At 40.4% G+C, this 16,437-nt stretch overlaps 1 protein-coding gene across 4 annotated transcripts in view; it reads left to right on the forward strand.

Moving 5' to 3' along the window:
* The window catches only part of PBLD (phenazine biosynthesis like protein domain containing), a 34,096-nt gene extending 18,885 nt beyond the window's left edge, over positions 1–15,211 (forward strand). For 3 of the 4 annotated variants that reach the window (XM_043476794.1, XM_043476793.1, XM_043476796.1), the window contains 8 exons: positions 1,336–1,435; positions 1,807–1,905; positions 8,117–8,259; positions 8,340–8,369; positions 10,749–10,837; positions 11,099–11,277; positions 12,946–13,008; positions 14,397–15,211. In XM_043476794.1, the coding sequence (XP_043332729.1) occupies positions 1,336–1,435; positions 1,807–1,905; positions 8,117–8,259; positions 8,340–8,369; positions 10,749–10,837; positions 11,099–11,277; positions 12,946–13,008; positions 14,397–14,509 (816 nt within the window). In that variant the 3' untranslated portion in view covers positions 14,510–15,211. The remainder of the gene's footprint in view (positions 1–1,335; positions 1,436–1,806; positions 1,906–8,116; positions 8,260–8,339; positions 8,370–10,748; positions 10,838–11,098; positions 11,278–12,945; positions 13,009–14,396) is intronic. The other variant, XM_043476795.1, reaches the window with a different exon arrangement.
* The last annotated feature ends 1,226 nt before the right edge of the window (positions 15,212–16,437 follow it).

A 16,437-nucleotide genomic window follows, 5' to 3' on the forward strand; every position in this document is an offset into this window, starting at 1 on the left:
TTTTTACATTAGCTGATAGTTAAGAAGTTATGACTAATTTTTTGTAACTGCTGTTTTGTGTCTTACATGCCTTTTCTCAATACATAAACTTTAATAGGTAAACATCTTTGTAATGTTATATGAGTACACAGAAAAAGTTCTAATCAACTAAAAGACAAGGATGTTTAACTTGACATAACTCAGATAAGTGAATTTTGAACTTATTAGAATAAAGTTTCAATTCCTATTTCTGGGTTTCAGAAGCTCAAGAGTAACAAGTTTGGCTAAAGCAAAAATGCATTTATCTTGTCTTGAGATTTCTCTTTTTATAATTAATTTTTATTGGAATATAGTTAACATCTTGAGACTTCTTTAGAATTCAGAATCTAAGTAGTGAGCATTTTGTTGATTAAAAAAATTGATTTTCAAAAAAAAAAAAAATTGATTTTCGTTCTCAAAAAGAAAATCTATTCTTCGACCCATTTTTTTCCTTGAGTTAAGAGGAATGTATGTATGTGTATATGCATGTATATATGTTAAGATATTACACAGACTTTTTGTGTTTAATTTCTTTATCTGCAAGTGGATAAAAATATCTATGTTGAGTGTTTTAAAACTGAAAATTAAATGAATACTGAATTCTCTCAGCAAATATTTATTGAGCTCCTACCATACCAGGATGAATACAAGCATTGCTCTAAACCAGGACAAAGCAGAGTAGCACAGTGGTGCTGTCACAGAGCTCTGAGTCAGAGGTTGGGGGTACAGCCAGTAAAGGGGCATAGTAGGTAATTTCAGGTGGTATAAGTACTGGGAAGGAGACAGAGCAGTCTGGAAGGCTTCCTGGAGGAGGTGACCTCTGACTTGAGCCTGACTCATTAAAGGGAGTGCAACATGCATAAATGAGGTCAGAGTGGTCCAGTCTGCTCAGAGTGGGCACCTAACATCTCTTCATCCAACAGGAATGACAGATTGTGGAGTTTCTGTTGGTAGCAATTGTTTTTAGGAGAGAGCCCGTGCTCTCTGATAAAACTAGGTAATAATCTGACAAAGGATAGCCCAGGCCGGTAGGTTTTTCAGAATCTGCTATAGCTTCCACAGCTCTACACATGGTGCTAAGTGCATGGATTTCTAAAAAACAATCTTTATAAAAGTGCCTTAAATTTCTTGGTGATTATTTACTTTAAGCGTATATGACTTTTTAAATACTTTTTTACATTAAAGTTTTTTTAAGCATATAACTTTTATATTAATAAACTGTCTTCTTTTCTTTTTTTTTTTACTAGTGGTAGTTGCTATTCAAGGAAGTCTGATTTGTGTTTCTGGAATCTCACTAATCTTTTGTTTCTAATTTAGAAACTGGATGAAGACTTGCATCAAAAAATTGCAAAGGAAATGAACCTCTCCGAAACGGCTTTTATCCGAAAGCTACACCCAAATGACAACTTTACACAAAGTAAATACATTTTTTTCTTTTCTTTTAAAAAAATTCCTGAATGGTACCAAAACTGTTTTTCCAGTGGGGGAATGATATTTAAGGAAAATGTCCATTTATTATTTGCATGCAGATAAGGAAGGTAGGGGAGCTTCTAATTTGATGTTCAGTTCATCTAAGGGAGCAGATGCTGATGAATTGGAATCTTTCAGATCCAGATCTAGCATTGCAGAGCCCTAGAGGTCTTGCCTAGACTTTGCTCCTCCTTTTCACAACACGTTTCAGTGATTAATTATGCTAATACAGTGTTTAGAAAAGAATAAGAAAATGAAAACTTTTAACCCCCTTGTATGGAAATGATCTCATCTCTCTTTGGTTTTTCTCCTCTGAAGGTTCCTGCTTTGGATTAAGGTGGTTTACACCCCAGAATGAGGTTCCTCTCTGTGGCCACGCTACCCTGGCTTCTGCAGCTGTGCTGTTTCACAAAATAAGTAATACGATTTTCTTTTATGAACTTATCAGTTAGTAAATAGAAATATTTTTAAAAACTCTCATACATTCTTTCCTGTGAACCAAAGTGACTGGTATAAAGACATTACAAAGTTTATTTCACATGATTTATTATGTAGAACAAAACAGCAACCTTCAAGAACACTTTGATTTTTCAGGCATGTTGAATAGCCATGGTTGCTGTTCTCTGAAATGCCATTTTCTTTCATTTATAATTTATTTTATTTATTTACTTTTGGTTGCACTGGGTCTCTGTTGCTGTGCTTGGGCTTTCTCTAGTTGCGGCCCACAGGGGCTACTCTGGTTGTGGTGCATGGGCTTCTCATTGTGGCAGCTTCTCTTGTTTCAGGGCACAGGCTCTAGGTGCAGGGGCTTCAGTAGCTGTGGAATGCGGTCTTAGTTCCTCTATGGCATCCTCCCTCCCAGACCAAGGATTGAACCCATGTCCCCTGCATTGGCAGGCGGATTTTTATCCACTGTATCACCAGGCAAGTCCCACCATTTTCTTTTAAATAGGAGCTCTCTGGTCTCTGTGACCAACACAGGAGGACAGCTTGCAAGGCAGAATAGGTATTTAACATGACATAATACTGGGGAACTAAAAGACATACTTTCCCCCAAATGTGTACCCAACCAAACTGGAATTCATTTCACAATAAAAGCTTCTTTATTCTGAATTTTAAATATTCATAAGGTAAACTATATACATTTACCCTGTGAAGAAAGGATGCAGCACTTTAATCCTACCAGTTCCCATCTCAGCTACACTTAGTATAAAAAAGATCAGGGCTTTGTGGGAACAGGGCAGAGGAGAGAAGCCTGGAAATGTCCGAAAAGTAGAGATAGAAGCAGCCATGAACAAGTGTAGAAACAGAAAGTCAGACAAGGAAGTAAGCAGGATGATATGACAGAGGGGTACCTGGGGGAGTGGGGGATTTGAATAAGAAGTGCTTTTGGGAGTTACTTCACTTGAGTTCAGTTGCTCAGTCATGTCCGACTATTTGTGACCCCATGGACTGCAGCACACCAGGCTTCCCTGTCCACCGCCAACTGATGACAGGGAGCTTGTTTCCTCTTTCACTACTTTTTTCCCCCGACAACCTTTCTAATTACGCTAACTCTCTAGGCAGTTTTGCCTCCTTCCTTCACCATCCCTGACCCCTGTCTGCCCTCCAGGTCACACTCCTTCCATCCCTTTGCGGCTCCCTTTGTCCCTGTTCTCTTTTATTTATTTATTTTTTGCTCAATCCAATTAATTTTTTTTCCATTTATTTTTATTAGTTGGAGGCTAATTACTTTACAGTATTGTAGTGGTTTTTGCCATACATGGACATGAATCAGCCATGGAGTTACATTTGTTCCCCATCCTGATCCCCCCTCCCACCTCCCTCGCCATCCCATCCCTCTGGGTCTTCCCAGTGCACCAGCCCCGAGCACTTGTCTCATGCATCCAACCTGGACTGGCGATCTGTTTCACACTTGATAATATACATGTTTCGATGCTGTTCTCTCAGATCATCCCACCCTCACCTTCTCCCATAGAGTCCAAAAGTCTGTTTTGTACATCTGTGTCTCTTTTTCTGTTTTGCATATAGGGTTATCATTACCATCTTTCTAAATTCCATATATGTGTGTTAGTATACTGTATTGGTGTTTATCTTTCTGGCTTCACACTGTATAATGGGCTCCAGTTTTATCCATCTCATTAGAACTGATTCAAATGTATTCTTTTTAATGGCTGAGCAATATTCCATATGTACCACAGCTTCCTTATCCATTCATCTGCTGATGGGCATCTAGGTTGCTTCCATGTCCTGGCTATTATAAACAGTGCTGCGATGAACATTGGGGTGCACGTGTCTCTTTCAGATCTGGTTTCCTCGGTGTGTATGCCCAGGAGTGGGATTGCTGGGTCATATGGCATTTCCAGTTGATGTATCTGCTTTTTAATAAGCTGTCTAGGTTGGTCATAGCTTTTCTTCCAAGGAGCAAACGTCTTTTCATTTCATGGCTGCAGTCACCATCTGCAGTGATTTTGGAGACCCCCAAAATAAAGTCTGTCACTGTTTCTACTGTTTCCCCATCTATTTGCCATGAAGTGATGGGACCAGATGCCATGATCTTAGTTTTCTGAATATTGAGTTTTATGCCAAATTTTCGCTCTCCTCCTTCACTTTCATCAAGAGGCTCTTGAGTGCTTTGCTTGCTGCCATAAGAGTGGTGTCATCTGTGTATCTGAGGTTATTGATATTTCTCCTGGCAGTCTTGATTCCAGCTTGTGCTTCATCCAGCCTGGCATTTCACCTGATATACTCTGCATATAAGTTAAATAAGCAGGGTGACAATATACAGCCTTGACTTCCCAATTTGGAATTGGTCTGTTGTTCCATGTCTGGTTCTAACTGATGCTTCTTGACCTGCATACAGATTTCTCAGGAGGCAGGTCAGGTGGTCTAGTATTACCATCTCTTTAAGAATTTTCCACATTTTGATGTGATCCACATAGTCAAAAGCTTTGGCATAGTCAGTAAAACAGAAGTAGAGGTTTTTCTGGAACTCTCTTGCTTTTTCGGTGATCCAACAGATACTGGCAATTTGATCTCTGGTTCCTCTGCCTTTTCTAAATCCAGCTTAAACATCTGAAAGTTCATGGTTCATGTACTGTTGAAGCCTAGCTTGAGGAATTTTGAGCATTACTTTGCTAGCATGTGAGATGAGTGCAGTTGTGTGGTCGTTTGAACATTGTTTGGCATTGCCATTCTTTGGGATTGGAATGAAAACTGACCTTTTCCAGTCCTGTGGCCACCACTTAGTTTTCCAAATTTGTTGGCATATTGAGTGCAGCACTTCCACAGCATCATGTTTTAGGATTTGAAATAGCTCAACTGGAATTCCATCTCACCTCCACTAGCTTTGTTTGTAGTGATGCTTTCTAAGGCCCACTTGACTTCACATTCCAGGATGTCTGGCTCTAGGTGAGTGATCACACCATCGTGGTTATCTGGATCACGAAGGTGATATTTTTTGTATAGTTCTTCTGTGTATTCTTGCCACCTCTTCTTAATATCTTCTGCTTCTGTTAGGTCCATACCATTTCTGTCCTTTATTGTGCCCATCTTTGCATGAAATGTTCCCTTGGTATCTCTAATTTTCTTGAAGAGATCTCTACTCTTTTCCAGTCTATTGTTTTCCTCTGTTTCTTTTTTTTTTTTGTTACTTTTTTTTTTTTGATTGATTATTATTATTATTTTTTTTTTATTAGTTGGCGGCTAATTACTTCACAACATTTCACCTCTGTTTCTTTTCATTGATCACTGAAGAAAGCTTTCTTATCTCTCCGTGATATTCCTTGAAACTCTGATTTCAAATGGGTATATCTTTCCTTTTCTCCTTTGCCTTTTGCTTCTCTTCTTTTCTCAGCTATTTGTAAGGCTTCCTCAGACAACCATTTTGCCTTTTTGCATTTCTTTTTCTTGGGGATGGTCTTGCTCCCTGTCTCCTATACAATGTCATGAACCTCTATCCATAGTTCTTCAGGCACTCTGTCTATCAGATCTAATCCCTTGAATCTATTTATCCCTTCTACTGTATAATCATAAGGAATTTGATTTAGGTCATACCTGAATGGTCCAGTGGTTTTCCTTACTTCCTTCAGTTTAAGTCTGAATTTTGCAATAAGGAGTTCATGATCTGATCCACTGTCAGCTCCCGGTCTTGTTTTTGATGACTGTATAGAGCTTCTCCATCTTTGGCTGCAAAGAATATAATCAATCTGATTTCAGTATCGATCATCTGATGATGTCCATATGTAGAGTCTTTTCTTGTGTTGTTGGAAGAGGTGTTTGCTTTGACTATTGTGTTCTCTCGGCAAAGCTCTGTTAGCCTTTGCCCTGCTTCATTTTGTACTCCAAAGCCAAATTTGCCTGTTACTCCAGGTATCTCTTGACTTCCTACTTTTGCATTCCAGTCCCCTATGATGAAAAGGACATCTTTTTGGGGTGTTAGTTCTGGAGGTCTTGTAGGTCTTCATAGAACTGTTCAACTTCAGCTTCTTCAACATTACTGGTTGGGGCATAGATTTGGTTTACTGTGATATTGAATGGTTTGCCTTGAAAACGAAGAGACCATTCTGTTGTTTTTGAGATTACACCCAAGTACTGCATTTCAGACTCTTTTGTTGACTATGAGGGCTACTTCTTTTCTTCTAAGGGATTCTTGTCCACAGTAGTAGATAGAATGGTCATCTGAATTAAATTCCCTCATTCTAGTCCATTTTAGTTCACTGATTCCTAAAATGTTGACGTTCACGGTTGCTGTCTCCTATTTGACCACTTCCAATTTACCTTGATTCATGGACCTAACATTCCAGTTTCCTGTGCAGTATTTGCTTTTTACAGCATTGGACTTCCATCACCAGTCACATCCACAACTGGTCATTGTTTTCGCTTTGGCTCTGTCTCTTCATTCTTTCTGGAGTTATTTCTTCACTCTTCTCCAGTAGCATATTGGGCACCTAAAAACCTGGGGAGTTGATCTTTCACTGTCCTATCTTTTTGACTTTTCATACTGTTCATGGAGTTCTCAAGGCAAGAATACTGAAGTGGTTTGCCTTTGCCTTCTCCAGGACCATGTTTTGTCAGAACTCTCCACCGTGACCCGTCTGTCTTAGGTGGTCCTACATGGCATGGCTCATAGTTTCATTGAGTTAGACAAGGCTGTGGTCCATGTGATTAGTTTGATTAGTTTCCTGTGATTGGGAGCTACTTAGATGGGGATAATAAGTGAAGGTCTTATAGGCCACGTTTGCCCTGGAAGCAGTCTCATTGGCATGCTGGAAGGACGAGGGGCAGTATTCTTAGGATTAGCATTGTTAGCAGAGTAAAGAAAGCAGAATTTTTTCTGCTCCCCAACCCACCATGCCCCTTGTACCAGAAAGCAGAATTTAAAAATTTTTTAAATTATTTATTTATTTATTAGAATTTAAAAATTTTTTTGAATTACTTAGCTTATTTTTGACCATACTGGGTCTTCGTTGCTTTGTGTGGGCTTTCTGTAGTTGTGGTAAGTGGGAGCTCCTCTCTAGTTTCAGTGCACAGGCTTCTCATTTGGAGGCTTTTCTTATTGTGGAGCACGGGCTCTAGAGCACATGGGCTTCAGTAGGTGCAGCTCACAGGCTTAGTTGCCCTGCGGTGACATGTGGGTTCTTCCTGGACCAGGGGTTGAACCCATGTCACCTGTACTGGCAGGCAGATTCTTAACCACTGGACCACCAGGGAAGTCCAAGAAAGCAGAACTGAACACCATGTGAAGCTGAACTGCAGAGCAGTAGCAACAGAGTCCTGATAGTACTGCTAGGGTAGGCCTAAGGTTGGATGAGAAAATGCTTTGTAAATAGTGATGTCTTACACCAATTGTAATGAGAAGACTAAAACTTTGAATTTCAGAATGTAAATTTTATTCTGTGAAAGCTAATCAGCAATGTGACATTTCCTCACCTTTGAAATATGTTCACAGAAATACTAGGGAAAAGAGTTAAGTCATAAATCTTTGTTTCACTGAAAATGTTATCCCCCTCTGAGATAAGTCGCCCAAGTTGTATCAGTAATATAAAGGGATATTGTATCAGGGTTTGTGATCTAATCTTTAAATCAAGATTTTATATATAGTTTGGCTTGTTTATGGTAAGCTTGATTTGTTCATATCAGACTGTTGTATATAACCTGTATGTTCTATTTGTCATCCCTTTGGCTTAACTTAAACTAGTAGAGTTTAGTAGAGTTTATAACTCTATAAACTCTATTGTAGGAGTATATAAAATATATAAAATATAAAAATCTACATTAGAAAACATTATAGCAACCCTATAAGCTGTGTTAATTATTTACCATTTTATTGGTTAAATGAAATTAGTGTAAGTTTAATTACTACCCCATTTTATTGATGAGGAAATTGAGGTTTAAGGAGATTAAATAATTTTTTCAAGAGCACAGCATGATGTCACGACCAATCAGTTATGTTCTTGGTTCTCAAGTTAGAATCCAGTGAGAGTTTTCTCTACTAAGACCCCAGTAACCCAAACCTGGGACCCTTTACTGGAATGAATGACACTGCCATCCAATCTTTAAAAGTGATCAAAAGAGACATGCAACTATATAACAAAGTTTATTTTTCTATTTCTTGATTCCTTTCAAACATTTGACAAAATGAAGTTCTTTTTTTGGCCAGAAAATGTGAATAGCACTCTCACGTTTGTCACTCTGAGTGGGGAACTGAAGGCCAGAAAAGAAGAGGATGGTATCGTCCTGGACCTGCCTCTTTATCCAGCCCACCCCCAGGTCAGCTTTTTAAAATTATTGCTACACACTGTATACAAATTGCCCGTTTTACAGTGATTTTTTCTTTTTTCCTGATCTAGAAATTGCATGAAGTGGAGGACTTGATAAAGGTTCGTGAAAGAGAGTCAAACTTGAGCCCTGGGATTTGATCATCTGTTATTATTTGAACAAAGATTTGTTTTTGATCTCAAATATAGACCTTCTACCAATGTAAGTGTTCTAGTTTAAGCTTGGGTGAATACCGCATGGTGCCTTTGAGGTTTGAATTTTAATATTGAATCTATTTGGTGAAAAGGTTGACCAGTTTTTCCTAAACTCTTTATTATCTGATTAGCCTCCATGGAAAGATGGGGGAGGGGAGAGTGCCATGTGGCAGGCTGAGAGTGAAAGAAAAGAATGGGAACAGCATGGCAGCAGTCTGTTTCCTGATCTCTTCAGTGGAGAATAAGGCTGAGATGACGGGGCTGTGCTTTGATGGAAGAGAGCAGAAAAGCAAGGGTACGCCAATAGAGAAGACAAGATATATATAGCAGCCTCCTCAAAGGGTCTGTGTGGGGATGGGGCTTAATGATAAGGAGGATGATGATGATGATAAAGAACATTTTTGAGAGTCTCCTCTGTGCAGTACCATGCATTTTAATGCATTATTTCATTTAATTCTGTCACCCAGGGCAGTTGGCACTACAGTTGTCTTGTGTAGATTCTAGAAGGCCAGAGCAGCCCTGGATAGCCAGGTGCTTAGGTTTTAGAGCAGGAAGGGCCCAGGTCAGGACCAGGCCAAGAGTGCAGTGAGAAAAAATGATTCTGGGAAATGGCCTGTTAGGGGTAGTAATGGGTATTTCTTAGTGAATTTTCAAATACAGCATTTGTTATCTCTTTAGTGTTTTGCTTTAAGTTTTCAAAGGATATAAGCAAGTATCATGGATTCTACTTTTACACTCAGCTTCTCCTATGGCTTGGGTTTTGGGAGACAAGCCAAATTCAAAAATGAATTGCTTTAAGCATATTGGCAAAAAAAATAGAAAATCTTTACAGTGGTAGACCTTGTTCATGGTAGAAAGAACTTAACCTGATCTCTCTAAGCCTTAGGGTCAGCATTTGTAAAATGGGAATGATGAAAGGTATTTATCATGAGTATTGTCATTTTGGGCTTCCCAGGAGGCTCAGTGGTGAAGATTCTGCCTGCCAATACAGGAGACACAGGAGATAAAGTTTCGATTCCTAGGCTGGGAAGATCCCCCTGGAGTAGGAAATGGCAACCCACTCCAATATTCTTGCCTGGGAAATCCCTTGGACAGAGGAGCCTGACGGGCTGCATTCTTTGGGGTTGCAGAGTCAGACAATGCAATGCAGAGCATGCACGCATTGTCATTTTGTGTTCCTAAAAACTGGCAATAAGATTCTCAGTTGAGAATTAAACTTTCAAATTGACATAAGAATCCATGCAGAGAAGGGTTGGACAACCCTTCAGAGAGACTGGGAGGCCTGGAGAGCAGATGGGATTGGGCTGTAGGAGTTCTCATATCTAGAGGGGGGACATTGGTCAGCAGTGGTCACAGAGGCAGACCTTCCAGGCACTACCCACAGCAGAGTCTTGGCCATGGAACCTAGAGCTTCTCAGCCCCTAAAGAAGATTAGAGAACTTGAAACCACCTACTGACAATCAGACAACTACCATGTAACTCTAGTCTGTTCTGGTGGCAGCTAGTTGTGGTGCCAAAGGATGACTTGGAGGTGTTTTTGTCCCCTCACAACCTCCCTCAGCACCACAAACCAATAAACAGACAAACCGTGTCTCAGATATGAGCATGGTTACATGCAATCTTCGGTAAAGGGTGAACCAGCATGTCTTTGGATAATGTTACTATGTTCTTAATCTGTAGTGTATAGTCTAAGTGAAAACAGCAAGCTTGTCAAGCAGAGCAGCATTGAGACGAGTGCCCTAGTCCCCACTTCCAATCATACTGCTGGCCCTGAGTCCTTCTTATGTAGAATCATCTAGTTACCACTGTAGCTACAGGAACTCTGCATATGTTATTTCATTTAATCCTCTAAGAAGCAGGCATAAAGCCCCCACCTCTACAGATAGTAGACAGTAGCGATTCAGAGCTTTGACTCTAGGGCTCCTCAGTCCTGGGTCAAAGTGTGTGTGTGTGAGAGAGAGATTCTGGGCCTCCCTGAATCTTTTTATCTGTGGGGAAAATACCCAATTGAAGGAGTTGTGTATCGAGTCTCATAGTAACATGTATGAACAAGGCCTATCTTTGGCTCTCAGAGGCTAAACTCAACCCCTATTAAGGTCCAAGTGTTCCTGAACACCAGGAAATTGGCCTTCTTTGAGAAATACCTTGAATCCTAAAACTGACCTGAAACTCTTGGGACTGGAGATGTTGGGTGTGCCTGGCACAAAGCAGATGTTTGTGAGAGATCGTTCTCCAAGGACTTGACCCAAGACGCACTTCTGAGGAAGTTTTGGTCTGTCTCCATAGACTGCCATAGGTGACACGCTGGTTCAGGATGTTCGCTATTCCCCAGATACCAAAAAGCTCCTGGTCCGGCTCAGTGATACTTACAACAGGTAAATGAGATTTTTGACTTCGTCAGCGCTGTGGGAGAGGGCACCAGATTCATAGCCCTGGCTTGATCTGGCTGTGCCATGTTCAGTCGAACCATGATCTTCACAGCCGGTGTTCTGTTCCTGGGCAGGAAGGTTGTACTTGCTCTTCCTCCCTTCCTGCTGAGCCATTGGACAAGCTGCAGCCTGGCCTGCTTTATGGAGTCTGGGGAATGGGTAGTTTGTGGAATGGGTTTGTCCTAATCCATCCTGTTTATGAACAAGGTCATTTCTGGAGAGCCTGACAGTGAACACAGAGAATTTGCTGCAAGTGGAAACCTCAGGGGAGGTGAAAGGACTTATTCTCACCCTCAAGGGAGAGCCTGATGGGCAGACTCAAGCATTTGACTTTTACTCCAGATATTTTGCTCCATGGTACGGTGTGGCTGAGGACCCCGTAACAGGTATTTTTGCCTTCAATCCTGAGTAAAGCTAAACAGTGGAGAAGGAGGAGAACAGCTATTTAAGTGCCCTCCACAATGAACTTTCAGGTTGTTTGGGTTTTGAGTTGCCTTTGTTTTCCTATCTCCCCTTCCCATCTCTTCACTGAAGTCTCTTGTGAAAAACACAGTGTTAATGAGGCAGTATATAGCAAGGTTAAATTTTAGCATCAGACAGGCTGAGTTTGCATCCTAGCTTCCTAGCTGTTGACCTTGGGTAAATGACTTAACTTTTTACAGCTTTTGTTCCCTCTCTATATAATATGGATAATACCTCATAGGTTATGTAAACACAATGCATGTTAAACACAAAACATAATGAGCACAGTGCCTGGCACATGGTAAGTGCCCAATAGCTGTTAGATATTTTAACAACTAATGATAAAACTGGCTCCTTGAGCAAACACTTCTAGAGCTACCTGTTGCAAAATCCAGTGGCCAATGTCCACTATATTCCCAAAGTCCTTTGTCCTTTTCAGTGGCCAGCCTGTGTGATCATTGACCAAGATTTGGGTTTTGAAGGACCAAGTCCTGGACTGCAGGTGGGAATCAGGGACAGGAATGGTGTTTTTCTTCCTCTCCTCCTCCTTTCCCAGACCTGCTCACTAAGTGAGTGGAATGGGTTCAGGAACATAGGAATTCAGGATCTTCCACAAACCAGAAGCAGAGAGTTGAAATAAAAAGTTGGCAAGGATGTGATGCTTCCTACTTTCATCCTCCTTGATAAAAGTGGACTGACCAGCAAAAGGTGGGGAATGCTTTTTGGAGGAAGCTCATGGATAAGAAGTTATGAGTGGATTTACACATGCATGGCTGCTTCCCAGAGATTTTGGTTATCATAGAGGGAAGGTGTTTTCCCCCTTGTAATAATGCTTTTCTAGAGTGGGAAAGCTCTTTGGACAGTGATGGCCAACAATCTCGGTTTGCTTGAGACTGAAGGACTTCTCAGAGTAGGGATCTTCAGTGATAAAACCAGGACAGCCTCAGGCATACTGGGATGCTTGGGCACCCTGTCCCATAGTATTTAGTATATTTTTCTGAAGGAGAGACCTTTTTCAGATCATCCTTTCCTCTCCCAAATACTTTCCTGTCAGTTATTACTTTGTAGTTTGTTTCTTCATTTTAGTATTTATTCTCTGACCTAAACCTAGGGCACAATCATGTGAAAAAATATCTCACTAAAACAAAGCTCTTTTGGCACCAAAAAACTGGGAGCGTTGGCTTCATGGAAATTTTGGTCTTTTGTCAGAGTTCTCACCCTTCCTTGTGTGTATGTCTTAGGAGGAAGGATATATTTTTCCTTGATAGATGTACATAGATTTACGCAAAAGCCTTAATTCTCCTACCATGGACTGACAGGGAATTGACAGACAAGAATTAAAGCCTGCAGTTTAATTCAGCCTTCAGAAAGTGTAAGATGCAGCAGATACGTCTTTTGAAGGAGCTTATCCATAAATTCTCTGTCTTCCTTTCTATTTCTATTCATAATTCCACACTTTGCAGAGGTCATGGCCAACATAATAACTAAGTTGTCTAAGGTTCAGTGAAACTGGATAGTTGATCCTTTATGAATTTAGCTGAGTTGCTCCTATTTTCTTTAGGATTGTAACATAGCTTTTCACTTCTTTTAAGGGTCTGCACATGCTGTTCTCAGTAGCTATTGGTCTGAGCAACTAGGGAAGAAACACTTGCACGGTAGGACAGTTCTTTTTCAAATTTAAAAAAAATTTGCTAAGCTTTAAGCTAGTATTCCTTCTCATATATACTGTCCACTTGAAGATGTAATGAAATGTTAACTATCAAAAAAAATGTTAACTATCACCCACATGAAAACTAAAGGTTTCGAATTCCTTCACCCTGAATCTTCTGCTCAACATCCTCCACCCCAAACGTCTTCCACCTGTTTCTCTCAAAACACAGACACACTTCTAATAGTTAAGCGCCAAGTAAGTATTTGCTGAATAAAGTTAACTAGCTGTGTAATTTTGGCCCAGAAAGGTTCTTTATAATGTTTGAGTTGAGATTGGATGATTACCAGGGTCCCATTATGTGATTAAATAAAACAAATTGCCTTGGAACCAGTTCTCCTAGTGATTAATATATTGCTCAGGGCAGAGAAAATAGATGGTAGTCAGTGGAGGTTACACAGCTCCTACCACATGCGGAACAGGCTACACAATCAAAGTAAAAGTTTGACCTTAGTGGACAGAAGTTCTTACTTAGTGGGATGGTTAAGCCTCTGTGACCCTGATTTGGGAATAGCAGGGTGGCTGTCTTCTTTCCATTGTGAGCTTAATTACTTCCCTAAACTCAAGAAGCCTGAGGCTGTACCTCACGTTTGCTTGACAAGTGTGGTTGCTTGCTAACCACAAAGAGTAGGGAACTCCTTTTGTTCTTTTCAGACCTCGAAAGACAGGGCCTTCTCTGAAGGGCCCAAGAGCACCCCCTCTTTATCTTTTTAGCCTTTTAGTCCTAGGCTCTGTCTTTTCACTTGTGCTTGCTTACTCCTAGACCTAGACGGAGCCAGGGAGGAGGCTACGGTTAGGGTGCGTCTGGGGCATCACCGGAAGTAATGGAGGAAGTGGTTCATGAAGGGAAGGCGTAGGGCCGCGTGCGTCTGTGGCCGCAGTCCTCAGGAGAACGCGGTGGGCTGGGCAGTCTTATGAACAGATGAAGGAATGCATTCTTTAAAAAATTAGTTAATAGGTTTTTATTGAGAACATTGATTTATTACATTAAATAAGTTTCTCACATACATTGTATTTCTGCTTCTATACATCCGACAGTGTGCTCACTATCAAAAATGTATTTTCTGTCCTTCACCATGCAGTTGATCTTTACCCATTTTGATCCCGCCCATACCACCCTGCCCATCCCCTTCTGATAACCACTCTCTGTTCTCTGTGTCTATGTGTTTGTGTTTGGTTTGTTCATTTATTTTGTTTTCATTTGCTTGAAAGAATATGTTCTTTAAACTGACGTGGGAGATTCTAGAGCTTGCAATAATCAGTCTTTCACTATGTCTTATTAATTAAAGGGGTGAAAATGATCTTGATTTGTGACTTGTTTTATGTTTTCTTTAGCCTTTCAGTGTTCCAACCGGGGAGGAGAACTGACGATTTCCCTGCGTTCTGATGGACGAGTTGACATCAAGGGAGGCGCTGCTCTTGTTTTAGAGGGCATGCTGACAGCCTAGACTGCTTGCACTGCAATGATGCAATCTTGAAGTACTATTTTCTGCATAAAAAAAATGTAAGCGACTGCTTTGAATAAGATTGCATTGTAGTCCACTTGATCTCACCTGAGAAATAGAACAATGAAGACATATTAATGCGGATTTAATAATGCTTCCTGATGAATTAACTAAAGGAGTTTTGGTTCTACCTGTGAACATATTCGAAGTAACCAATATCAAAGAATAATGTTGTCACCTTTAATTGTGACCACCAATCACAGAATGAGGAACACATTTATGAAGAGTAAGATTAAATCATTTAAACTCAGATGTGAGTACCTGATAGACTGTTTTGCAGCCGTCAAAAAGACCTAATAGCTATGTGGAAATGTAGAAAAATAGTTCACAGTATAATACTAAGAAAGAAAATTACAGTAGACTGTTAAATGTTAGCAATGTTATGCTATGTCTGTGGAGAATAGAAATTTATATGGACAAGAATGGATCATGAAGATAGAAAAGTAAAAAGACTTTGTGTGTGAACGGTAAGGTTGGAGTAATTTTAATGCACCTAAAAAATTATTTCCTTTATTGGAACATGCTCACGTTTAATACCTAAAAATCAGGATATGTAGCTAAATAACTAAAACGCCCAGATATTTTTTAAATGAGTGATAATGAGTGATAGAGTGGTAATAAAATTAAACATGGAAAGTAACATGATATCCTGCCTCTTTCCAAGTTCTTTTCAGGGTGGGAATCCCCCTTACTGTCATTCCCATGTATTCTGCAAGTTAGGTGCCCAGCTGGGATCTGAATTCTCATCCTATGGGTCAGATCTGCTGCTTAGCAATCTGATGTGGTTGGTAAAAAGCAATTTGCTGTCTCCAGTGTGTAAGACACTGGACTAGAAACTGGCAGGGTAGAGAGCTGGGGGGCAAGATGCAAAGGAGATTAGAGGGGGAGCTTGTAGAGCTCTCAAGGGACTCTTAACTGGGGAGACCAGGCTCATCCTTTCATGAAAAGATAATGAGCACTTGTATTGGTCTGTGGTTAGGGTCTGCCATATGCAGACCCTGAGTGTTATGGCGTAGTCAGGAGAGTGTTAAAAGACAGGGCTTTGAAACATGGGCATGAGCAAAGCTTCAGAGACGAATGAATGTACACGGCCTCTAGATTTTGTCTAGAGTTTCTACATCTTGAAAGTAGTTACATTCTATAGGAACAGAGATATAAAGGAAAGTAGTTATTAAACTAACAATCCAGTCGAAGAGATAAGACACAAGGACAGAGAAACACACAGACAGATAAATAATATTGAAAATGATTCTTTTCCTTTTTTGAAAACTAATCTTAATTACTGTTGTTGCTGTTGTTTTCTATAGAAAAGGCAGGAATCGCAGCCATTGTGAGTCACCCCAGTGCAGGAGAGAGGGACAACTACAGTTCTTCAGGGGTGGACTTCCCGGGCAAGTAGCGTTTGTACTACCTGGGAGCTTGTTAGAAAAGCAAATTCTCAGGCCCTATCCCAGACCCACTGAATCAGAAGCTCTGGAGATGGAGAACAGAAATCTAGTTTTTAACAAGCCCTCCAGGCAATCCGGGTGTACATTTAAGTCTGAGAACCTCTAGTATTCATGGTAATGAGTGATAGAGTGGTAATAAAACACAGAAAGTAAGGTAATATCCTGCCTCTCTCCAAGTTCTTATTGGGGTGGGAATTCCCCTTGCTGTCACTCCCATGTGTTCTGTAATATCCTAGTATTCAGCCACTGTCTTCTTCCCTCTCAAGTGACAATTGCTTATGTAGCTCAATTACTTTTATTCTCTATTGGGTTTTTTTTTTTTTTTTGGCTGCACCAAGTGGCTTACTGGGATCGTAGCTTCCCAACCATGGATTTAACCCATGCCTTTGGCAGTGAAAGGTGCAGAATCCTAACCACTGGGCT

This window comes from Cervus canadensis, chromosome 8, assembly GCF_019320065.1.
Source record: "Cervus canadensis isolate Bull #8, Minnesota chromosome 8, ASM1932006v1, whole genome shotgun sequence".
NCBI classification, from domain to species: Eukaryota; Metazoa; Chordata; class Mammalia; order Artiodactyla; family Cervidae; genus Cervus; species Cervus canadensis.